At 58.9% G+C, this 24,245-nt stretch overlaps 1 protein-coding gene across 1 annotated transcript; it reads left to right on the top strand.

Moving 5' to 3' along the window:
• Positions 1-393: 393 nt before the first annotated feature.
• Positions 394-21,114, top strand: LOC120388465 (leukocyte immunoglobulin-like receptor subfamily B member 5). The gene is made up of 14 exons (XM_039510288.1): positions 394-485; positions 1,099-1,218; positions 1,648-1,763; positions 6,291-6,326; positions 7,812-8,102; positions 9,358-9,648; positions 14,865-15,155; positions 15,425-15,487; positions 16,130-16,243; positions 17,682-17,744; positions 18,584-18,697; positions 19,657-19,782; positions 20,084-20,111; positions 20,761-21,114. Exons 1-14 carry the CDS (start codon positions 394-396, stop codon positions 20,861-20,863), a joined length of 1,848 nt encoding a protein of 615 aa, XP_039366222.1. The 3' UTR covers positions 20,864-21,114.
• Positions 21,115-24,245: the final 3,131 nt, after the last annotated feature.

The raw sequence follows: 24,245 nt of genomic DNA, 5'->3' as shown, positions 1-24,245 counted from the left end.
CGGCCTAAAGCACCCGGCCATCCAGCTCGGCGTAGGTGAGTCTGTCGGCACCGGGCTCCTGGGGCTGGGAGGGGAGAGAGTCAGTGTGTGTGTGTGGGGGGGGGTGCATACACCAAACACCACCAACCCCCCCCACACACAGAGCAGGGCCCAGCCCCTCCAGCAGGGGGTGTGGGGACACACACACCCCTGCAATCCCAGCTGGCAATCCCATAAACCCACCCCCCTCCCAATAGCCCGACCCCGCCACCCCAAACCACTGAGTGTGCCAGGAAAGGCGGGGGGGGGGGCTGTGAGGGGGCTTCCGAGGTCCGTGCAGGTCAGGGTTAGGGGTCAGGCCCCATGGGGGAACAGGGGACACTTACCAGGGTCTGCGGCTCTTTCCCTTCATCGATGGAGGCGTCTGTGGAACAGAGACACTTGCTGAGCTGCACCCCCGGCCGGCCCAGAGCAGAACCCCACACCCAGCTCCAAGTGGAGTCAGAGTAAGCAAGTTCTGGGGGGGGATACATAGCACCAGGGGGAGCTGGGCTGCAGGTCAGGAGGCTCAATAGGGGGCGCTCTCCCCTGGCAGTCGGGCCTGGCCCCGCTACCCCAGCGCAGCACTAGGGGGCGCTGTCTGATCCAGCCTGGCCGTCATTTCCAGTCCCCCCCCTAAGGTGCAATGGCACCAGTCAGGCCTGGCACCATCTCCAGCCAACGGGCCCATCTAGCCCGGTATCCCGCCTCCCATGCTGGCTGCCCCTGGCTGCTTTGCGGGGGGCCCAGACCCAGTCCCCCACCTCCCCTGTGGCCACTGATGGGCCCAGCTGCCCCCAGAGGAAGCCTCCGGCTGCCCCGTTAGTGGCAGGTTCGTGTCTGAGCAGGAGACTTCGCTCCCCTCCCAAATCCATCGGCGGGGGGCGGGGGGCAGTCACTGCCCCTGAGAACAGCTTCTGTCCCTCCACCTGGGCAAACACCAGGGGAAACTGCCCCATAATCTGTGACTCAAGAGATTCCCCCCGGCCCCAGTACCTGGCCCTGGGCTGCCCGGGTGGGTGGGAGCCGGGCCAGTCGCAGAATTCAGCTGTCCCGAATAATTTTGTTTTTTCCCCGCAGAAAATACATTGTGCCCCAGAAGTGCTACAGTTCCGCCTTTGGCCACCAGAGGACGCTGTGGCGCCAGAGCAGCCAGCAGCATGAAGACAACCCGCTCTTCTGGCGCCACAGCGGCCCCTGGTGGGCAAAAGGCAGAACTGCAGCACTTCTGGGGCAGAATGTATTTTCTGAGGGGGGGAATTTTCTGCCTGCCCCGTGCTGCAAAATCCCCCAGGAGCAGAAGTTCATCACAGCACCTGCCCGCAGAGCCCGGTTAGGGCAGAGTGGGGCACCCAGGGCTGCTGGGAGGTCACAGCCTGGGGCTCAGGAGCTAGTGGGGTGACAGCATTAAGTCTGGGGACAGGGGCTGCAGGGACCCATGGGGATGGGGATTGCGGGTTCAGGGGCTGATGTGCCTGACTGAATGGCAGAGGCTTGAGGTCACCCAGGGTCTGCATGGGGGAGGCTTCCCAGCTCCCTAACAATCCCCCCCCCCCCCAAAAAAAAGCCTTCTCCCACCACACCCAACAATCTCTAGTTTTACTCCCAGGTTTCTTCCCTCTTCCTCAGCTCCTCCGTTACCCCTGAATCTCCCAAGTGTTTTTACTGCTTCTCAGAGGTGCAGGAAATGCAGGTCTGTCCTGTGATTTTAATGAACTACTCAAAGTTCCGTGTTAATATGCCAGGTAAGGAATCTATTTAAAAAAAAATTACAAGCATTTTTTTTGCTCTGTATTGTTACAGACACACTCGCTGACAGATATTTTGAAATAAATGACCAAAATAATTGAAACTGGCACAATTATACTGTTATTTTGACAAATAAAATATGCAGAATTTTCAAATATTGTGTGTAGGATTTTTAATGTTTTGGCACAAAATTCCCCCAGGCGTAGGAATTGACAGGGAACCTGTGGGCTGGGTTCTGATCTCAGCCCCCCGGGGTCAATCCAGAGTCACTCCTGAGCACGATGGGGGCAGGGCTGGGCTCTGATCTCAGTTCCCCTGGGTCAGTCCGGAGTCACCCCTGAGTGCTGTGGGTCAGGTCTGGGCTCTGATCTCAGTTCCCCTGCGGGGTCAATCTTGAGTCGCTCTTAACTGCAATGGGTTCAGCACCGCGTTCTGGTCTCAGTCCGCCATGGTCAATACTAGGAGATTGAACTGAGTTTTGAGGGGAAAGTTCTGGGCCAGATCCCAGAGCAACTCAATCCTACACCCTGGTGTTAGACACACGCTCTGGTCTCATATCCTCCCCACGCCCCAAGGACACACACCCTGGTCTCAGATTCCCCCTCCCGCCATAGGCCCATGGCCGGATCTCAGATCCCCCCCACCCCTTGGGCACATATCCTGGCTGTCTCCGATACTCACTGAGAAGGAGTGAGAACAGACACCATGATGGGGCAGTGAGGGGCCCCTCAGCGCTGCCACCAATGCCCCGGAGCCCAGCTGCACCGAGCCTCAAATAAGGACCTTGCGACCCCCAGTTTGAGAACCTCTGCACTAGCAACTGTCCTGGGGAGGGCGGGCAGAGGAGCCAGTGTCGCCCCAGCTGCTGTTAAAATCTGATCTCATTTCCTCCCTGGCTGGGGGTTCAGCTGGGGGAGGGGTGATGGCGTCGGGGTCCCTCTCTCCAGCCGCTCTGCTCAGGACGTCTCTGCAGAGCAGGGTCCAGACAGCCCAGCGGGCCCCAGAGACAAGGAGGTGGCAGCCACAACAGTGAAGCGAGTCTCTTTCTTTAAGGCCCCCATAGGGTGATGGGCGGCACAGCCCATCACTGCAATATTTTATGCACCAATGAGGCCTCGTTTCCAACACCCCAATTGGGTCTCGGATTTCTGTTCCCATGTCCCAGGCGGGCCCCAGCCTGGCCCATGGGGTCTGTCCGGCAGCTGCTCTGGCTGGACTAATCCCATCTTTCTGTCTTGCCAACTTTCCCCCTGTGACGATGCAGTTCTGGCAGGACCCAACTGAGAGTGCCAATTCAGGACAAATCGCTTAAACAGGGCAGTTACAGCCCTAGGCTGGGGTTTTTCCACCTCTAAGGCAAACCAAACCAGCCAGACACAGAGGACTTTGGTCTCACCCCACTGGCTAACCACAAGTCCCACAAGCAATTTCCTTAGACACTCCAGTCTTCCAGTATCACCACCAGTGCCACTTGTCCTGGGGATGAATGGTTATGAAAATGAACATCCCAATAAAGGGAAACAGTTCTCTCGATCCCAAAGAATCAAGCCCCAGACTCGGGTCAATATACACATCAGATCTTACCCACAAATCATGCTGTTGCCAATCCTCTAGAATCTAAAATCTAAAGGTTTATTCATAAAGGGAAAAAGAGATGAGAGCTAGAATTGGTTAAAAGGAATCAATTACATACAGTCATGGCAAAGTTCTTAGTTCAGGCTTGTAGCAGTGATGGAATAAACTGCAGGTTCAAATTAAGTCTCTGGAACACCCCCCTGGGATGGGTCATTCAGTCCTTTGTTCAGAGCTTCAGTTTGTAGCAAAGTCCCTCCAGAGGTAAGAAGCCGGACTGAAGACCAGATGGAGATGAGGCATCAGCCTTTTATAGGCTTTACAGCAAAATGGAGTCTGGAGTCACATGGGCCAGTCCCTGCACTTTGCTGAGTCACAAGGCGTATCTGCCTCCTCTCCATGGGTCAGTTGTGTAGCTGATGGTCCTTAATGGGCCATCCAGCAGGCTAGGCAGAGCTGACACCAACTTGTCTGGGGTGTCTCCCAGAAGCACAGCACAAGTTTGAAATACAGACAGTACAGAGCCAATACTCATAACTTCAACTACAAAATGATACACACACACAGACAGCATAATCACAACCAGCAACCCATAACCTGGTCTTAGACACCTTATATGACCCCCTTTACATAAGATTTGGTGCCACTACAGGACCTTGGTTGCAACCATGTTCTAGATGGTCCAAGATTATATCAATAACGTCACACCCCACAACGTTCATTCATCCAGGTTCTTGTGATGCTGCCTGAAGCCTCCCCCATGCAGACCCTGGCTGACCTCAAGCCTCTCGCATTCAGTCAGGTACATCAGCCCCTGTCCCTGCAACCCCCGTCCCCATGGGTCCCTGCAGCCCCCATTCCCAGACTCAACTCTGTCACCCCACTAGCTCCTGAGCCCCAGTCTGTGACCCCCCAGCACCCCTGGGTGCCCCACTCTGCCCTAACCGGGCTCTGTGGGAAGGTGCTGTGATGAACTTCTGCTCCTGGGGGATTCTGCAGCACGGGGCTCATGGCTCAGCATACCCGCTCCCAGCCCCACGCCCAGCCAGACCCTTGGGGAGGCTCTGTGAGGATGCAGTGCTCAGAGCCAGGCTCTGCCCTATAGCCCTGGGGCCCACTTGTGGGGTTTCCCCAGACAGGGGAGAGCAGCAGGCACTGGAGTTTCAGGGCTGAGGGAGGGGGGAACCCTGCTGCCAGGGGGAGCTGCAGAGCAGGGGGCCTTCCAGGGGGTTGCTCCCCCAGGGGACGCACAGAGGAGCTGAGGCCCAGGGGCTGCCCAACCGTCACCATCCCAGCTCCATAAATCCCCCCCACACACACCTGGGGAAGACCCTGACGTTTGATGCTGAGTCACAAGGGGGACCCTGAGTCGCTGTTTCAGCCCCTCCCCTGCCACTGATGGACACTGGTTCTGTTCCCGCAGAGGGAACCGACCGGCCCCAGCCTGGACCAGCGACGGTTCCCACACACCCAGGCAGCCCGAGGATAGGAACTGCGGCCCGGGGGGAATCTATTGAGTCAGTGATGATGGGGCAGCTTCCCCCAGTTTGCCCAGCGGGAGGGACAGAGGCTGTTCAGGGTCAGTGGCCCCCTTGCGCCACTCAGACCCACATGTGAGGGGCAGGAGGGCTCAGCATGGGGGGAGGGGACACATCGAGGCAGCTTTTCTGTTATTTTGCAGCCTGTTCACCTCCAGATTTGTAATAAACACAGAACCACTAACCAGCTCCCCAGGCACCCCACAGCCCCCTGTCCCTGCGCCAGAAGCGTGTGTCACACCTGGGGGAGATAGGATCACTCGGGGGAGGGGCGGGGAGCCCTCCTGCTCTAGCCACTAGACCCCGCTCCTGTCCCAGAGCCGGATTATATTATCGGGTAACTGCTGGGGAATTGCTCGTGCTCCAAAACGTCTGTTAGTCTATAAGGTGCCACAGGACTCTCTGCTGGGTTTACACAGAGTTTCACTGTCAGTAGCAGAATGAGCAAGCGAGCGCCGGCTCTGGACACACTTCCCTTTTTCTCGCATTATTCGGCTGCTGCTTTAGCAACTTAGGATCTAAACTTTCCCCTCCCCTGTCCGATGACGGGGGCCAGAAACCGCAACCCCCCCACCCCTCTGTCCCGTCTCTGTCTCACACCATTGCACTAAGAATAGCATCTGCAGAGATGCTACCTGAGAAGGAGGTTGGGCAGGTCCCTCCATCCTCATGCTCCAGGGCGGGTGCTGGGCCCAGATGGGTCAGGAAGGAACCTCTGCCCCACTCCATGGGAGAGGGTCACTCCGTGGGGGGCACTGTGTGTGTGTGTGGGGGGGAGCCCTCCTGTGCTCTGAGCTGCAGCTCCAGGGAGACTACACAGGCCTGTTGGAAAAGGTCAGGGCAGGCTGGACACCTCTTGACACCTCCTGAGATTCCCCTGTTCCCAGCAGGTCCCCGGACTGGGCAGCTCCCGTGTGGGGCTGGGAGGTGATGGTGGGAGCCAGGGCTGGGCAGCTGCAGGAGGGGATGTGGGTTGGTGGGCGTTGCAGGGATCTGGCTTTGCACTGACCATGGTAGATTTAGGCTGGAGATTGCACAGAAACCAGCTGATGGGAAGAAAGGGGCCGAGCGCATCATGGGCTTCCTGGGGCTGCACCCCCCGGCGCAGTTCCTCATTCCGCTCGCACTCGGGCCTCAGGCTCGGTGGAGCTCAGCACTGGGGTGTTGGTGGCAGCGCTGAGGGGCCCCCCACTGCCCCATCATGGCATCTGCGCTCACCGTCCTCCTTCTCAGTGAGTATCGGAGACAGCCAGGGCGTGTGCCCGTAAGAGGGAATCTGAGACCAGAGTGTGTGTCCATGGGAGGTGTGGGGGGGATGTGAACAGGGCATGTGCCCATATGGGGGGATCTGAGACCAGGGTGTAGGATCCAGTTGCTCTGGGATCTGGTCCCTAATGACCGACTCCTTTCCAGGTTTCTGGCTGGCCGGGCGGAGCGGGGTGTTCGGAGGTGAGTATCGGTGGGAATGGGGCAGCTGGGGGAATTTCTGCATTAAGGATGAGGGACGTGGGTTTGGAGATAGGGTGACCAGATGTCCCGATTTTATAGAATTTTTGGGTTTATTGGGTCCTGATTTTTGGGTCTTTTTCTTATATAGGCTCCTATTACCCCCCACCCCCTGTCCCGATTTTTCACACTTGCTGTCTGGTCACCCTAGTCGGAGGTGAGGGGTGCAGATCCCCCAAGGTATGAGCCTGTCAGACCCCTGCTCCCTCCCACACCCAGAGATGGGGACTGAGACCTTGCCCTACTCATTACAGGGATGGGCACCACACAAGGTGAATTCGCCTGCACTCAAAACTCTTCCCCCACCCCCAGGAAATACAGAGTGAAGGTACCAGCCCCCCCTCAGCACCCCCAAATTGTGCCCGGGGAGCTGGCCGTAGCCCTGGGGAATGGGTCAGTCAGAGCAGGGCTGTAAGAAGTGGACACGCAGAGAGTGGTTTTTTGGGGCACCGGAGCAGAGGCAGAATTTCAGCCCCAGGTGTGGGCAGGAAAATGTTGGAACAACCTGAGTAATTTGCAAACGTCTTTTTCGGAGGCCTTGCTCAAAAGACTCAGATTTGTCCCACGAACCCCGCCCCACACTCCTGTGCATACAACACATTGCCAGGCAATTGGAGAAAAACGTGGATTTTGGAACATTTTAAAGCATAATCCATGTCTTGCCCAAACAGAGAAGATCTGCTGCTCGGCTACAATGTTAGAAAAACAGAGGAGGGTGATTCTGGTCTCAGTCCCCGGGGTCAATCCGGAGTCACTCAGGAAGTGCAAAGGGGGCAGGGACAGGTTCTGATCTCAGCTCCTCGAGGTCAATCGGAATCACTCCTGACTGCAATAAGGACCTGAATTGACCGTGGATAACTAAAGGCACAGGCGCCGACTCTGTGGGTGCTGCGGGGCTGGAGCACCCACGGAGAAAAATTAGTAGGTGCTCCACACCCACCATCAGCCAAGCGCCCCTCACCCCCGTCCCATACTCCTCCTCCTCCGAGTGTGGTGTCCCCGGTCCTCCACCTCCCAGGGCTTTCCTCCCGCCGCCTAACAGCTGTTTGGCGGCTCTCAGGACTTTCTGGCAGGGAGGGGGAGGAGGCGGTAAAGAGGTGGGGTAGGGGCAGGGACTTGGGGGAAGGGGGTGGAATTCGGAGGGCGAGGGTGGGGCAGGAGTGGGTAGGAGCCAGGCCAGAGGTGGTTGGGGGAGAGTTGAGCACCAGAGGGCACAGGAGAAGTCGGCATCTATGACTAAAGGAATCGGAGACTGGAAATCTCCTTTCCCCTCCTGTGTCTCTCCCGGCTGTGAGCCTCGGGGCTGGGCTGCACCCCCCAGGGACAGGCCGGGGGTGAAACGCTGGAGCGACAGATGGGCAGAGGATTGAATCAGATGGACGTGGTTTGTGTCACTCCCACTTACTGCCTGTTTGTTTGTGACTCCAGAGGGGTCCTACCCCAAACCCTCCATCTCCGTCAGCCCCGGGGGGGTGATCCCCATGGGGGGAAACGTCACTGTCCGGTGTCGGCATCAGCGCCTGGGCATGAGGATCCTCCTCTACAAGGATGGAGCTGGGAACTATCTGACTTACACAGACCCTGCCGGCTCTGAGGCTGAATTTCCCATCACCAGCGCCAGACGGGACCACGGGGGCAGTTACACCTGTCGTTATAGCAACAGATCAGTACGAGCTGCCTACTCGGAGCCCAGTGACCCTGTGCAGATCATTGTAGCAGGTGAGGGGCCCAGCCCGGCGCCTCGGCTCCCAGCCCCACACCCAGCTAGATCCCCGGGGGCTCGCACCAATGGGCCACTCAGAGCCAGGCTCTGCCCTGAGCCCTGGGCCCAGCAGAGGGGACGCCCGGCCGGGGAGGGGGGACGGAGTCACTGGGGGGTCCCAGCCAGGGGGGAGCAGCCTTCTACCCTGCACATGGTCTGACGCTGCCCTGGTCACCGCGGTGTCGGGCGCCTGCCAGTCGAGCATTAAGCGCCGTGGCCCCGTCTGTCCCGGGCGGGTCGTTCTCTCTCGTCCTCTCCCCGGGGCAGGTCTGTGCCCACCGCGGAGGGGCTGCTCTGGGGGGTTTGGGGGGTCAATGGCCGCGCTGCCCCGGGTCGATAACGGAGCAGACCGGCCGGGGGAGGGCGCCTGGCCTTGGAGCCGGAGGTGGGGAGGATTGGGGGGCCCTTGGCTGCTGGGGGAGCTCGTTCTGCAGCCTGGGCCCGGCCCCGGAGGAAGTTCTGTCCCCGGCCCAGATGAGCGGGACCCTGGGAGCGGTGGCTGGGCGTGGTGCCCTCGCGGCAGCCTGTGCTGGGGACGAGCCGCGCTGCAGCGTCTGCGCCAGGTGGAGTCTGCGAAGGGCTGATGGCTTCCTGCCCAGCTCTATCAGCGCGGGCCGGCCAAGAGGTGCCGGTGGTGGGACCCGAGGGCAGGTCACTGCCGCCAGGATGGGACGGCGTTTCCTAGCCCAGCGCTGCTGGGGGAAAGCGCTGCTCATGGGCGCTGCTACGTGAGAGCTCAGCGCCCGCGGGGAAGCCAGGAGCACCCCAGACTGCTGCCTAAACCCACCAATTGTGGGCAAGCGCCGGCAGCACCGGAGACTGCGCTACACCTGCTGACGCCTCCTGGTGCTGCCCCGCCCCCAGCATTGTCCGTGCCTTGCTCGGGGTCAGCTCAGCTGCTGCTCTCCGGCCGTGCACTGCCCCAGAGCACAGCTCAGTCGCTCTGTGTCCAGGGCAGGTCGGACGCAGTGACCGAGGAAGAGGCCACACACGGCATATGAGGATCCCAAGCACTAGGGAGCCGCGGCTCAGTGTCTGTGGGGTGGGAGCCCAGCTTGCAGGGCCGGGATTCTGGGTGGGGGGAACCCTGGGATCTGGGAGAGAATCTCTGCCTGGGGTCCCCTGGATCTGCCCAGGGCTGGGGTAGGGCAGGGAGGCCGGGGCTGGGTGGGTGCCTGGGTCTGGCTCTCACAGTCTGTCTCCTGTGCGCAGATCCCAGCTTACCCAGACCCTCCATCTCTCTGAGCCTCACTTCGGTCAACGCCTCAGGGGCGGATGCCACCATCCGGTGTCAGGTTCAGCGCCGGGATGTGAGGTTCTTCCTGCACAAGGCTGGAGACCTGAACCCGCAGCGACACATGGACCCTGCTGTGGCCGGGGCCGAGTTCCGCATCCCCAGCGTGGGCCGGCAGCACAGAGGGAGCTACAGCTGCAGCTACCGGCCCCGGTCAGAGCCCTTCGTCGCCTCGCAGCCCAGCGACACCGTGCAGCTGGCGATAGCAGGTGAGGGGCCCGGCTCCATGTCCCCGCTCCCAGCCCCACACCCAGACGTACCCTCAGGGGGTCTCTGCACCAATGGGATGCTCAGAGCCAGTCTCTGCCCTGAGCTCTGGGCCCAGCAGAGGGGACGCGCAGCCACTGGAGCAGCAGCCACTGGAGATTCGAGGTGGAGGTAGGGGGGGATCCCTGCCTGTAAGTTCCCTCTAAGCTGCCGCGACCAGGGAGAGTCACCTCTCCCGGGGTCCCAGGCTGCTGCAGCAAGACAGGCCTAGGGGGAGTCCTCTCTCCCCACCACAGCCCTGGGGCATCCTGCACCCCAAACCCCTGATCCCCAGCCCCACCCCACAGCCCCCAGCCAGAGCCCTCACCCCCCTGCACCCCAACCCTCTGCCGCAGCCCTGAGCCCCCTCCCACACACCGAACCCCTCCGCCCCACCCTCACCACACATCACCTCTCTATGCACATAACAAAATTCATTCCACACCTGGATGTAAAAAATTAAACGGAACACGGCGCCGCCCCCAGGGAGCAGCAGCTTATGGAGATTCGGGGCCAAGGGAGGGGGGATCCCTGCCCCAGGGGAGCTGCAGAGCAGGGGCCTGTCCCAGGGGATGCTCCCCTGGCCGCTCCGGCTCTGGGGACCCACAGAGGAGTCGGGCCCAGGGGCTGCCCTGCCGGCCCCGCCCCCAGCCTGCGACTGCCTTCCAGGGCCGGCTGTGTGATGCCCACCTGGGCTGGGGGCTGTCGGGTTACAGGGCAGTGGGAGCTGCACACGTTGGCTGCTCAGAAGCAGCCTGGAAACAACAGCTGTGGGGAGACCCCCAAGGATTCCCGGGCAGGGGAAGTGGGGGGAGCTTTAGCCTGAGGCGGGATTTTTTTCTGGGAGGAGAAAGAAACCAGCAGGGGACAGCAGGCAGCAGCTCCTCCCCCACCCCAGCGCTGCTGGTGGAAATGGCTGGTAGAGTTTGGAGGGAGGCTGCCCAGCGCCAGGGAGAGACACCAGCAGCCAGCGAGGTACCAACCGGCACCAGAAACGCAGGGACCCAGCGAGCGGGAGCCAGTGGAAAGGGACCCGGTGGCCGAGCTGTGTCATTGAAGGGGCCAGGCACAGAGCTGGCAGGGAGACAGTCCCGTTGAGAAGGGACAGAGATGGCAGGAACAGGAGGAAGCAGACAGAGGAAAGACAGAGGCAGGAGGGGGAAAGTTAAAGGAAGAACCAGGCAGTGAAACAGGAAGGAAAAAGAGTCTCTAAGTACCTAAGTCATTGTTAGAAAACCGCAAGAGAAGCGAAGCACGAATGAAACGTGACAGAAATGAGCTGTGAGCAAAGAGAAACGGGCTGTAGAAATGAGGAGGACGTGAGCTGCAGCGAAAGTGAAGCCAATAGTACGGACACAACGTCCGCCCGGCACCTTCAGGTGCAGCGACAGAAATAGACAAATTGCCAGAGAGCAAAGGGACTCTAGAAAAAGCAGCGGAGGGACAGTAGCTCAGCTGAGAAGCCGACCCATCGCCTGGAGAAATCGCTGCAGGTGTCTGAGCTGGAGCTCAGAGCAGCAAACAGAGACGGCGCAAGGGGAGGGCTCAAGATACAACAAACCAGCCTAGGGACAGAGAAGCCGCGACGGGTCCATAGCGCGGTGGGTTCTGGCCTAGTGCCTGGGACGCTCCAACTCCAGCTCCTGGGGCTCCATGAATGTAAATTGTTGCCCATGAAGTGGGTTTAATTCAGCCAATGGCAGTTACTGGTCAGGCAGCTCAGCAATAGTTCCCAGTGTGACCCTCCCCAGCAGTTCCTGCTACACCAGTGAACTCTGATTCACTTGTGATTGTAACCCTTCTGCCAGGCTGAATTGATAGCAGCAAGGGCCGGGTTCAATACATAGGGGTCCCTTCCCTACAACGTAACGCAAAACAGCTCGAGCCCCCACACAGTGACCTGGGAAAATCTTACACACACATCCCTGGGTGCCTCAAAGAGGCGATATTTCCCCTCTCGCAAGCACAGAGTCTCCGTGTAGCAGAAAATGTTTAATAACATGAGATAAACAACGTAGCATTAAATTGGGAAAACACCTCACCTCGGCCGTGTCCTTTTCCCTGGGCTGTTGAGTCCAGCAACCCCCAAATCACCCCAAGACTCCAAAGTCCAATATCCCAAATGTCCCAAGAGTCCAGCAACCCAAAAGTCTCTGTCCCGGGTCAGTGCAGCCCCAGAGTTCAAGAGTCTATCTGCAGGGGTTCCCCCCCCCCACCAGCCTGGGTAGAAAGGGGAACCTTACGTGGTCTGGGGCCGACTGCCCTGCCTCTCCGTGGGATTCTGCTTCCGCCTTCCCCACGAACTGCTCAGCTCCGCTCCGCTCTGCCAGCTGCTCTGCTCCACCAGCCATCCCGTGATCCGCTCCAGCCATCCCCCGACACTGCTCGGCTCCGCTTGCTCCATGGGCTACTCCAACCGTCCCACAAACTGCTTCGCTCTGCCAGCTGCTCTGCTCCACCAGCCATCCCGTGATCCGCTCCAGCCATCCCCCGACACTGCTCGGCTCCGCTTGCTCCATGGGCTACTCCAACCGTCCCACAAACTGCTCCGCTCTGCCAGCTGCTCTGCTCCACCAGCCAACCTGTGATCTGCTCCAGCCGTCCCTGCAAACTGCTTGGCTCCGCTCGCTGCTCCAACTGTCCCACCAACTGCTCTGTCAGCTGCTCAGCCCCACCAGTCATCCCGTGATCCACTCCAGCTGTCCCCACAAACTGCTCAGCTCCCTCACTAGTTAGCACAGCTCTTTAGTAATTACAGCTCTTAGGGTACGTTTACACTTACCGGGATGGTCGACGCGGCGAGTTCGACTGCTCGTAGTTCGAACTATCGCGTCTGATCTAGACGCGATAGTTCGAACCCCGGAAGCGCTAGTTCGAACTCCGGTACTCCACCGCGGCAGGAGGAGTTGCCGGAGTCGACCTTGGAGCCGCGGAGTTCGCTTCCGCGGCGTCTGGACGGTAAGTAAGTCAAACTAGGGTAGTTCGAATTCAGCTACGTTATTCACGTAGCTGAATTCGCGTATCCTAGTTCGACCCCCGAGCTTAGTGTAGACCAGGGCTTAGAGAGTTGAGCTCAGTAACCTATAACATAGATTCTTAAGGAAATCAAAAATCAGCTCTGATAGTCAACAGTGAAGAAAAGAGGAGATGCAATTGATGCTTCTGGCTCACCCCAGGAGCCCACTCCCTTGTCTAGCAAGTGCTGCTCAATTGATGGTGAGACTCCCTGTCACAAAGCAGTTTCACAGTTCCTCATCCACACAATCAGGGTGACAACACTCCACTCCTCCCGCCCCAACAACAAAGAAACTGGGGATCCCACAGCTGCCAAAGCAACCATCCCAGGCTGCCGTGGGCTATACCAAGTGGGGTGGGTGTGCCTATGCAAACACGATCAGCTTCTGAAATTACTGGTTAAATTGGAAAAGATGGGGATCGAAATGAAAATCCAGAGGTGGATAAGGAGCTGGTTAAAGGGGAGACTGCAGAGGGTAGTATTGAAGGGGGAACTGTCCGGTTGGAGGGGGGTTACCAGTGGAGTTCCTCAAGGCTCGGTTTTGGGTCCGATTTTATTCAATCTATTTATTGCTGACCTGGGAACCAAGAGTAGGAGTGGGCTGATAAAGTTTGCAGATGACACCAAGTTGGGGGGTATTGCCAATTCGGAAGAGGATCGGGATATTCTCCAGGGAGATTTAGATGACCTTGTAAACTGGAGTATTAGTAACAGGATGAAATTCAATAGTGAGAAGTGTAAGGTTATGCATTTAGGGATGTCTAACAAGAACTTTAGTTATAAGCTGGGGACGCACCAGTTGGAAGTAACGGAGGAGGAGAAGGACCTAGGAGTCCTGGTTGATCGCAGGATGACTATGAGTAGGCAATGTGATGTGGCCGTTAAAAAGCTAATGCGGTCTTGGGTTGCATTAGGCGAGGTATTTCTAGTAGGGATAAGGAGGTGCTAGTCCCGTTATATAAGGCGTTGGTGAGACCTCATTTGGAGTATTGTGTGCAGTTTTGGTCTCCCATGTTTAAGAAGGATGAATTCAAACTAGAACGGGTACAAAGAAGGGCCACTAGAATGATCCGAGGAATGGAAGGCCTTTCGTATGAAAGGAGACTTGAGGAGCTCGGTTTGTTTTCCTTAACCAAAAGAAGGATAAGAGGAGATATGATTACACTCTTTAAATATATCAGAGTGATAAATACCAGGGAAGGAGAAGAATTATTTCAGCTCAGTGCTAATGTGGACACGAGGACAAACGGATATAAACTGTCAGTCAGGAAATTCAGGCTTGAAATTAGACGAAGGTTTCTAATCATCAGGGGAGTGCAATACTGGAACAGCCTACCGAGGGAAACAGTGGGGGCGAAGGACCTCCATGACTTTAAGATTAAGCTAGATAAGTTTATGGAGGGGATGGTATGATAGGATAACGGGCTTAGTCAATAGGTCAATTAAGTGCCACACTGGTAAATAGTACAATGGGTCAATGGTATGATATAACCTTTTCCAGAGGGTTTGGCTGGAGAGTCTTGCCCGCATGCTCGGGGTTCAGCTGACCGCCATATTTGGGGTCGGGAAGGAATTTTCCTCCAGGGAAGATTGGCAATGGCCCTGGAGGTTTTTCGCCTTCCTCCGAAGCATGGGGGAGGGGTCGCTTGCTAAGGAGTGGGTGGATCGGCTTATGTGGCCTGCATCTTGCAGGAGGTCAGACTAGATGATCATAATGGTCCCTTCTGATCTTGAATTCTATGATTCTATGATTCTATGATTCTTTTCCACACTCGCCATAATTCACCACCAGATGTCAGGGTAGAGCTCATCCTGACTCTGCTTCCATGATCATTCCCCACTGAACTGATTTCTCCTTCCCCAGCCGATGGAGATAAAATGCAATTGGCCTCTAAGTCCCCTCGGCCTCTCCTTGCCCTGCCCAGCCACCCCTCCATGGGCTCCTGGCAGATGGATTCGCACTGCTGCCCTGCTGAGGGGTGGGGGGCCCTGTGTCTCTTGTGTCACTAGCCCAGCTCTCTCGGTCTTGGATTCGGGGGAAAAGCATCCAGGAGCCTCTCCCTGCAGCCCCTGTATCGGCCTCATCACTGGGGCCAGGCTGTGGGACGGGGCGCAGTGACCCTGCCGGGGTCTCTCTCATGGCCTGTCTCCTCCTGCCTACAGAGCCCAGCTACCCCAAACCCAACATCTCCCTGCGCCCCAGCGGGCAGGTCACCCTGGGGGGAGCCGTGACCATCCGGTGTGAGTGTCGGTGTCGGGGAGCGAGGGTCCTTCTGAGTAAAGCTGGAGACCCGGACGCACGGCGCTCGATGGACGCCGTGGGGGACGTGGCTGAGTTTCCCATCCGCAATGTTAGCTGGGGAGACGCAGGGAGCTACAGCTGCCGATACAGCACCAAGTGGGACCCGCCCGTCTGGTCGGAGCCCAGCGACCCCGTGGAGCTGGTGGTATCAGGTGAGGGGCCCGCCTCGGCGTCTCCGCTCCCAGCCCCACACCAAGCCGGACCATCAGGATGGCTCCGCGCTGAGGGGACACTCAGAGGCAGGCTCTGTCCTGAGCCATGGGCCCAGCAGAGGGGACACCCGGCCGGGGAGAGGGGACAGAGTCACTGGGGGGTTCCCCAGCCAGGGGGCAGCAGCAGCCGCTGGAGTTTGAGGGCTGATGGCTGGGTGCTCGGTTCCCTCCCTCCCCCGTCCCAGCTGACGCTCGTTTTAATCCCACAGAGGGAACTGACCCAGCTGGGCCCCAGCAGCCAGATCCCCCCCCGATGGAGCCGGAGGGAGAAGGTGAGCGGGAGAAATGGAACAATTCATCCCCCAGGGAACAGGGCTCCCTGCTCAGACACCCATGGGGCCATTCGGTCCATTTGGAGGGGGATGGTCCCTGCAGACAGAACTGATGGGTTCAGTTCTTCTAGATAGAGGGTGATGGACAGATCCATGGGATGGATGGTCACGGTTCAGTGGGGCCAGCTGGCCACTGAAATAGGAACAGCCGTGCCCAGACCTGCTCCGCAGTGAGTCCAGGTGTGAATGGCACCAGGCTAAGGCAGGGACCGTCTCTGTGTCGTGTGTCCGTACAGCTCCGAGCACACGGGAGATCTGGCCCAGGACAGGGGCTCCTGGTAATTAATACTAGTCAGTGATGATTTTGGTTCCGGTTTCCGTGGAGCCAGGCAGGGGCTGTATCTGTGCTCAGGGTCTCACTGGGCCGATCCTCCCCTGTTCTGGGATCCCGGGGGCGCTGAACCGACCCAAATCCCTTGGTCCCGTCTTCTCCCCAGGGACGCCGGCTCAGACCAGGGTAGAGCTGCCGTTGCCGGCTGGAGGGAGGAGAGATTCCCTGCGTAACTAACCACAGATACCACAGCGCCAGCTTTCTTACGCCGCTGCCCCAACCCCTGACAGACTCTGGTTCTATTCCCACAGGGGGAACCGACCCGACTCAGCCGGGAAAAGCGCCGGCTCCCACCCGCCCAGGCACCGTGGGGCCAGGTACTGGGGCTGGGGGGAGAATCACCATCGAACCAGCTCTGGAAACAGGTTTGTGCAGCCCAAAGAGACGCCCCCGGGGGGAGCCACGAAGGGCTGGCTGGGTAGGATGGGGGCAGATCCCCACAGCGAATGCCCCATCTGAACCCCCCCTGGACTCATTTCATATGAGGGGGGTATCACTGGGTAGATGCCAGATTGGCTTGGTGGGGGCAGGGGCTGGGAGAGCTTCCCCCTCAACACACAGCCTCCCTCACAGCCTCACCTGGGCCAGGAATTGGTGAGGGTCCAGGGGATACCTGGCTTGTCCCAGCCTCTCTCGCAGCCCCAGCTGGGTCAGGAACCAGCTCCCTAGAGCGATCGTCCTCTTCCAGCTGAGCAACCAGCTGGGCCTCGATGAGCTTTCCAATGCGCGGCCGTTTCTGCACAGGTCTGCAATGTCCTTCTTCAGGAGATGGTTACAGGCCATCTCCACGCTGTTCCCAGTGGTCACGGACTCACAGGCCTGTGCTCTCAGCTCCCCACGGTCCCTGGGAGGAACCACTTCAGTGTGACAGCCCTTCTCGGGGGCCACAATCTCTCTTGGGGGTTAAGCCGTAGGCTCCTCTGCCTCCAGGAACACAACATCTCTGAGCTTTCAGCACACCTGGACCCCTGGGGCTGCCACTCCCAGAGGGAATAATGCCACCCTGGTCTCTAGACAGGAGTGACTCTCAGCCAGCGTAACACAGGAGGGTTTATTGAGCGTCTGAACCCAACACAGGAAACTCTCAGGGCCTCAGGCCTGGCCTCCCTCAGCCCAGCACATCCCAGTCTCCCCTGCAGCCAGGTGGGCTCTGCCTGCTCCCTCTCTCCAGCCCAGAGCCCCCTGCTTCCCAGCTGGGCATCTGAGATCACCAGCCCCAGGCCCCACCTCTGTCCATTCTCTTCTGGCCAGGGAAACAGGGCTGCTTGGGCCTCCTCTGCTCTAAACCGTCCTTTGCACCCCTCTGGCTGGAACCGGCTGGTCAGGTCAGCGGGGTCCTCTCCTCTGCTCCGTCCTTTGTTCCACACTGGCTAGAACCGGCTGAGTGCCAAGCTGGGGCGGGGGGGCTATTTGTCTCCAGGTCACCAGATGACGGGGGTTCCCCAGCTCCAGGCCATTGTTTGCGGGTCCCAGCTGCCAGGTGACCATGCCAGGGTCTGTGTCTCATGGCCTGTGTCCTCCTGCCTGCAGAGCCCAGGAACCCCAAACCCAACATCTCTGCCCACAGCCCCACACCCAGCCAGACCCTCAGAAAGTCTTTGCCCCGATGGGACACTCGGAGTCAGGCTCTAGCCTGAGCCCTGGGCCCAGCAGAGGGGGCGCCAAGATGGGGAGCAGGGACGGAGTCACTGGGGGGTTCCCCAGCCAGGGGGCAGCAGCAGCCGCTGGAGTTTCAGGGCCGCTGGCTGGGTGCTCGGTTCCCTCTCTCCCCCATCCCAGCCTATGCTTGTTTTCATCCCACAGAGGGAACCAACCCAGATGGGACCAAGCAAACAGATCCCTCCACGACGGAGTCAGAGGGAGAAGGTGAGCGGGAGAAATGGAACAATTCATCCCCCAGGGGACAGGGCTCCCAGCTCAGTCGCCCACGGGGCCATTCGGGCTGTTTGGAGGGGGACGGTCCCTGCAGACAGAACTGATGGGTTCAATTCTTCTATAGAGGGTGATGGACAGATCCATGGGGACCGACGGCCACAGGTCAGTGGGAATGTGGGTCCTTGGGAACGTAGGGCAGTGGATGGATGGGAGCACGTCTGGTGAGGGCTAGAAAGATGGACTAAGACCTTGTCTACATGAAAACTGGACCTGAAATGACAAATCCCATGTGGTTCCCAACCCCCCCGGTGATCTCAGAGCGAGTCTGGGCTGTTGGTATTAGCCCCCCCTGGTTTGATACAGCCCCGATTGGCAGACAAGCTCCCCTGTAGCTCTACAGAAATAGGAACAGCTGCACCCAGACCTGCTCCTGGTGAATGGCACCTGGCTGGGGCAGGGACCATCTCTGTGTCGTGTGTTCGTACAGCTCCGAGCACACAGGGGAGCTGGCCCAGGACAGGGGCTCCTGGTAATTACTAATAGTCAGTAATGATTTTGGTTCCAGTTTCCGTGGAGCCAGCCAGGGGCTGTATCTGCGCTCAGGGTCTCGCTGGGCCGATCCTCCCCGTTCTGGGATCCCGGGGGCGCTGAGCCGGCCCGAATCCCTGGGTCTCATCCTCTCCCCAGGGACGCCAGCTCAGCCCAGGGAAGAGCCACCATTGCTGGTTGGTGAGAGAAGAGGTTCCCTGTATAACTAACCACACACACCAGGGCTCCAGTTTTCTCAGCCCCACGCCCGCCCCTGACAGACGCTGGTTCTATTTCCGCAGGAGGATCTGACCCGACTCAGCCGGGAACGACACCAGCTCCCACCCACCCAGGCAACGCAAGGCCAGGTACCGAATCTGGGGGCAGGAAATCGCCATCAATCCCCCCAGAAACAGGTACGTGCAGCCCAAAGAGCCGCCCATGGGAGGAGCCAGGAAGGCTGGGTGGGTGGGACGGGGGCAGATCCACACAGCAAATGCCCCATCTGAAACCCCCCCACCTCATTTCATATGTGGGGGGGGGTGTCACTGGGCAGATGCCCGATTGGCCTGGGAGAGCTTCCCCCAAACAAACAGCCCCACCCTGGGGGCCCCACAAACTGGGGTGCTGTGTTGCCCACTGGCACCACAAAGCCACCCATGTGGGGCACAAGTTCGTGCGTATCCCCCTGGGAGAATGGGGCTGGGAACAGAGAGCCGGGGATAATGGTCCCATGTACCCTGTCTCTGCCTCCTGTGTCTGCAGAGGGCCTGGGGGAACGGCTCCGAAGCAGGGCTCCCCCTTCGCATTGGTGCTGTCCAGCACGGCGTTAACCCTGGAACCTACCAACCCAGATAGACGTGGTGTTAACATTTGAACCCACTGATTCAGCGTGATGCCTTGTTGAGCCTGGAACCTAATGAGGGCAGTCGGAATGGTAGCGCCGTTACATCTTCCGCTGCTGATCACTTCAACGGGGCATGGTTCTCCCAATGATCTCAAAGCCCCTCCCTGGCCAGAAGCCCCCTCCCACTGCCACCCCCCCACCCACATGATTCCTACACAGAAATGAGCTGAAGCTGCTTGGAAAATCCCAGGACAGGGGCAGGACCTGGGGGGCGGGAGGTGGCTGGCTTCACAGGGTACATGGGGCCTGAGGTACATCCCACCCCTGCCCCGACCCCAGTATAGTTCTGTGCCATTGTGAGTGAACCACACTGACCACTACTACCCAGAATCCCCTCTGCTCCTGCCCCCCACCCCAGCCCCAGAGAATGTTCTGCTGTAGATCCCTGGGTCCTCGAGGGGGAGGGGCTGGGGCAGCAGGTAACGAATCAGCCACTCACAGGGCTCACGGCCTGGTGCTGCTTCCCAGGGAGATCCGAATCGCCGGCACCTCTGGTTCAGACCAGCACCATCATCGCCGGGGTGAGCGCAGCAGCCGCCGGCCTCCTCCTCCTCCTCCTCGTGGCCTTCGTCTGCTACAGAAGAACCCAAGGAGGTGAGTGCCCCGCCCAGCGAGGGAAGGGTTAAACCCGCTGCTAAGCTGGGCTGGGAAGGGGTCACGGCTTGGATGGGAGACGGGGAAGGAAACCCAGGGGGTGGGGCAGGGGCCCAGCAGGGGGCGTCTCCCCTGGCAGTCAGGGCTGGCCCCAAAGCCCCTGGGCAGCACTAGGGGGCGCTGTGCTGCAGGGGGTGGGGCAGGTGGCTCCATAGGGGGTGCTGTGGTACAGGGACATGGGCAGGGCTGGTACACGGGATCCGGGTCGACACATGGATGATTCTGCTTCATGTCTCTGCAGGGAAAGGACCAGCCCCGAGACAGAGCAGGTGAGACCCCAGCTCCGCTCCCCACCCCCGATCTACCTGCCCCAGGACACAGGACTCCTGGGTTCTCTCCCCGGCTCGGGGAGGGGAGTGGGGTCTAGTGGGTTGGAGTGAGGGTGCCAGGGTCCCACTCGCTGGCCCAGCTGGCCCGGTCTCTGCCCAGGGCCCTCAGTGGGGAGCGAGGCCATAACAGGGTCCAGCATGGGGAGGGCCCTGCATGCCTCTGTGGTGAGCCGGGGGCACTGGGGGGCCGGGCACCCGGCATTTCACAGCCACGGTCACCCCTCCCGCCTGCCCCCTGCCCCTTTGCAGCCAGCTCCTGCCTGGGGGTCCCCATCGAGTCCAAACCGGCTGCCCCCAGTTACAGCCTCCCCCTCAGACACCCGCATCGTCCTCCGTCCATCCCGGGCCGCACTGGGCAGGGTGCGTTGGGTCCTCGCGCTTTCACAACAAGCGGCTGGGTCGTTACATCCCCCAGGACCATCAGGGCTCATTGCCCCGCCCAGAGCCAGGCCCCCTCCTCTCAGACAATCGCAGCCCCTCACAGCACCCCTAGACAGAGCCCCTGGCCCCTGTGTGTGGGGATGCTGCATCTGGCCCGGGTGCTGGAATAACGGCACTTACTCTGTCTGTCTCTCTCCTCTCTTTGCAGCGGAATCTGGCCCCCTCCTCCCTCTGCAGCGGGGTTCCCCACCCACTTTTCTCTCCCTCTCTTTCGCCCTAGACTTCCCCCACCCTGTATTTCTAGTGTATAAATCCCCACAGCTTCCTGCTCCCCTGCCCCCAAATCTCCCCACCCCAGGGGGCAGCTGTGACACCGGAGCCTCCAAATGTCCCCTCGTGGGGGGTTCAGCCGACGACGGTGAGTGAGAAGTTCAGGCAGCGTCATGAGAACCTGGACGAACGAACGTTGGGGGGGAAAGTTGGCGAGGCAGAAAGACGGGATTAGTCCAACCCGAGCGGCCGCCGGACAGACCCCACGGGCCGGGCTGGGGCCTGCCTGGGACACGGGAGATGGGGGGGAGCAGAAATCTGTGACTCAAAATTGGGGTGTCGGAAACGAGGCCTCATTGGTGCATAAAATATTGCAGGGACGGGCTGTGCTGCCCACCACCCTTTGGGGCCTTAAAGAAATAGATTTGCTTCACCATTGTGGTTACCACCCCCCCCCGTCTCCTGGGCCCCCAGACCTTGCTCCGTGGAGACGTCCTGAGCAGAGCGGCCGGAGAGAGGGACCCCGACGCCATCACCCCTCCCCCGGCTGAACCCCCAACCCAGAAGGAAACGGGGTCAGACTGTAACAGCAGCCACGGTGACGCCACCTCCAGCCCAGCTCTGCCGGCTCCTCTGCCCCCCAGGACAGTCACTAGCGTCTCTGGGGCCAGTGGAGAGACACCCAAACCCGGGGGATTTTCCAGCTAGAGTCTCACTCCAGCGAACAGGGCTGGGGCTGGAACAAACCCCTCGTTTCACACGGCGCCTGCCACGGCTCCCCTGGTTCCTGCTCTGCTGGGTCTGTAACAGCCGGTCCCAGGGGTCAATGGGGGGTTTGCCATGGGGCTGAGCAGGCTGCAGGCTCTGGACCCCGCCCCCGACCCATGTTTCATAGATTCGTAGATTTTAGGACTGCAAGGGACCTCGAGAGGTCATCGAGTCCAGTCCCCTGCCCTCATGGCAGGACCAAATATTGTCTAGACCATCCCTGAGAGACATTTCTCTAACCTGCTCTTAAATATCTCCAGAGATGGAGATTCCACAACCTCCCTGGGCAATTTATTCCAGTGTTTAACCACCCTGACAGTTAGGAACTTTTTCCTAATGTCCAACCTAAACCTCCCTTGCAGCAGTTTAAGCCCATTGCTTCTTGTTCTATCCTTAGAGGCTAAGATTAACAAGTTTTCTCCCTCCTCCTTATGACTCTTTTAGATACCTGAAAACTGCCATCATGTCCCCTCTCAGTCCTCTCTTCTCCAAACTAAACAATCCCAGTTCTCTCAGCCTTCCTTCATTGGCCATTTCTCTAGACCTTTAATCATTCTTGTTGCTCTTCTCTGGACCCTCTCCAATTTCTCCACATCTTTCCTGAAATGCGGTGCCCAGAACTGGACACAATATTCCAGCTGAGGCCTGACCAGCGCAGAGTAGAGCGGAAGAATGACTTCTCGTGTCTTGCTCACAACACACCTGTTAATGCAGCCCAGAGTCACGTTTGCTTTTTTTTGCAACAGCATCACACTGTTGACTCATATTTAGCTTGTGGTCCACTATAACCCCTAGATCCCTTTCTGCTGTACTCCTCCCTAGACAGTCTCTTCCCATTCTGTACGTGTGAAACTGATTGTTCCTTCCTACGTGGAGCACTTTGCATTTGTCTTTGTTAAACTTCATCCTGTTTACCTCAGACCATTTCTCCAATTTGTCCACATCATTTTGTTCAGTGTGGGGCGGGGAATGGGACGTGTTTGCACCTTGTCCATGAACACAGCAGGGCACAGAGTGATTTAACCGCCGGCACTTCTGGGCCCCCCCATGGCGAGTGTTTGGGGGGAGCCAGATGTGGGGAGCCGGGAGTGTGGGGGAAGTAGGTCAGGGGTGTCAGGAGGGGCATTGAGAGCAGAGGGGCCTGGATGGGAGACAGGAGTTTGAGGGCAGACAGGCTCCCCCCAGAAGGTCAGAGCCGGGAGGCAGGATTGTTGGTGGGTCAGAGGAGGGAGGGGAGAGCCAGTGCTCCTGAGTGCCCCCTGGGCTGCCACTTCTACCCCCAGCAGCCTCCCCTCTCAGTGCCCCCCTAACCTGCCTCAGCTCCAGCCCCCTCAGCCCCAGGGTCCCCCTTTTTCTTTTCTGTCTCCAAGTCCTCAATCTCCCCCCCACCCCACAGGTCTTACCCCATAATGACTCCCCACCCCACAGCCACCCCTCCCCCTCTCCTTGCCCCTCTAGGCAGTCCAGGGGGGCAGGATTATTTCCCCCTCCCCCCAGGTTGAGGCGTCGGCCATTTTAACAAGGGGGTAGCATGGCCGCCCTGCGAGCTCTGAAGGGGGCAAGGGGCGGCCATATTAACTGAGGGTAGGTGGGGGTCCCTCCTTCCCTTGTGTAACCCCTCTGCCAGGCTGAAACGATAGCAGCAAGGGCCAGGTTCAATACCTAGGGGTCCCTTTCCCACAACATAGTGCAAACCAGCTCGAGCCCCCACCCAGTGACCTGGGAAAATCTTACACACACCCCTGGGCGCCTCAAGGAGGCAACACTTCCCCTCGCAAGCACAGACTCTTGTTGTAGCAGAAAAGGTTTAATCACATGAGATAAACAACAAGCATTAAATCAGGAAAATACCTCAACTAGAGTTCATAGGTCAAACCGTGAGCAAAGACCCACCCCAGCAAATTGGGCCGTGTCCTTCTCTCTGAGTCCTTGAGTCCAGCAACCCCCCAAATCACCCACAGTCCCAAAAGTCCCACAATCCAAATGTCTCTGTCCCAGGTCAATGCAGCCCCAGAGTTCAAGAGTCTCTCTGCAGAGGTCCCCCCCCCCCAGCCTGGGTAGAAAGGGGCACCTTACGTGGTTCGGGGCCAACTGCCCTGCCTCTTCATGGGGTTCTGCTTCCACTAGTCGTCCCCACAAACAGCTCAGCTCCACTTGCTCTGTGGGCTGCTCCACTCTGCCAGCTGCTCTGGTCCACCAGCTGTCCTGTGATCTGCTCTGGCCGTCCTCGCGAGCTGCTCAGCTCCACTCACCCAGTGGCTGCACAAACTGCTCCACTCCGCTCTGCCAGCTGCTCTGCTCCACGGTATTGCTTCAGGCTCCCCCCATTCATTAGCACAGTGCTCAGTGCTCTCAGCTCAGCAAGTCCAGCTCCTCAGTGATTTCAGCTCATAGTGATTCCAGCTCATAGTGGGGGAACCCCAGTGCGTTCAGCTCAGTAACCTGCATCTAGATTCTTAAGGGAATCAAATATTAACACTGACATGCCACAGTGGAGAGAGGCACAGGTGGAACTGGTGCTTGTGGCTCACACAAGGCACCCATACCACCCAGTACCAATATCTATCCCTAACCCCTCTCTCTCAACTGGGTTTTGGAACCCATGTCCCTTGTCTAGCAAGTGTTTTTTAATTGATAATGAAACCCTCTATCATA

Source organism: Mauremys reevesii, linkage group 22 (genome assembly GCF_016161935.1).
Source record: "Mauremys reevesii isolate NIE-2019 linkage group 22, ASM1616193v1, whole genome shotgun sequence".
NCBI classification, from domain to species: Eukaryota; Metazoa; Chordata; order Testudines; family Geoemydidae; genus Mauremys; species Mauremys reevesii.
This window is presented reverse-complemented; position numbering and strand designations above follow the sequence as displayed.

Excerpts from the sequence above, each read along its gene's own strand:
- LOC120388465 (XM_039510288.1), top strand. The coding sequence starts at position 394 with ATGGAGGCGTCTGTGGAACAGAGACACTTGCTGAGCTGCACCCCCGGC. Across the intron at positions 9,649-14,864 it reads CGTGCAGCTGGCGATAGCAG|AGCCCAGCTACCCCAAACCC; the intron begins GTGAGGGGCCCG and ends TCCTGCCTACAG. Across the intron at positions 17,745-18,583 it reads GACGGAGTCAGAGGGAGAAG|GAGGATCTGACCCGACTCAG; the intron begins GTGAGCGGGAGA and ends CTATTTCCGCAG.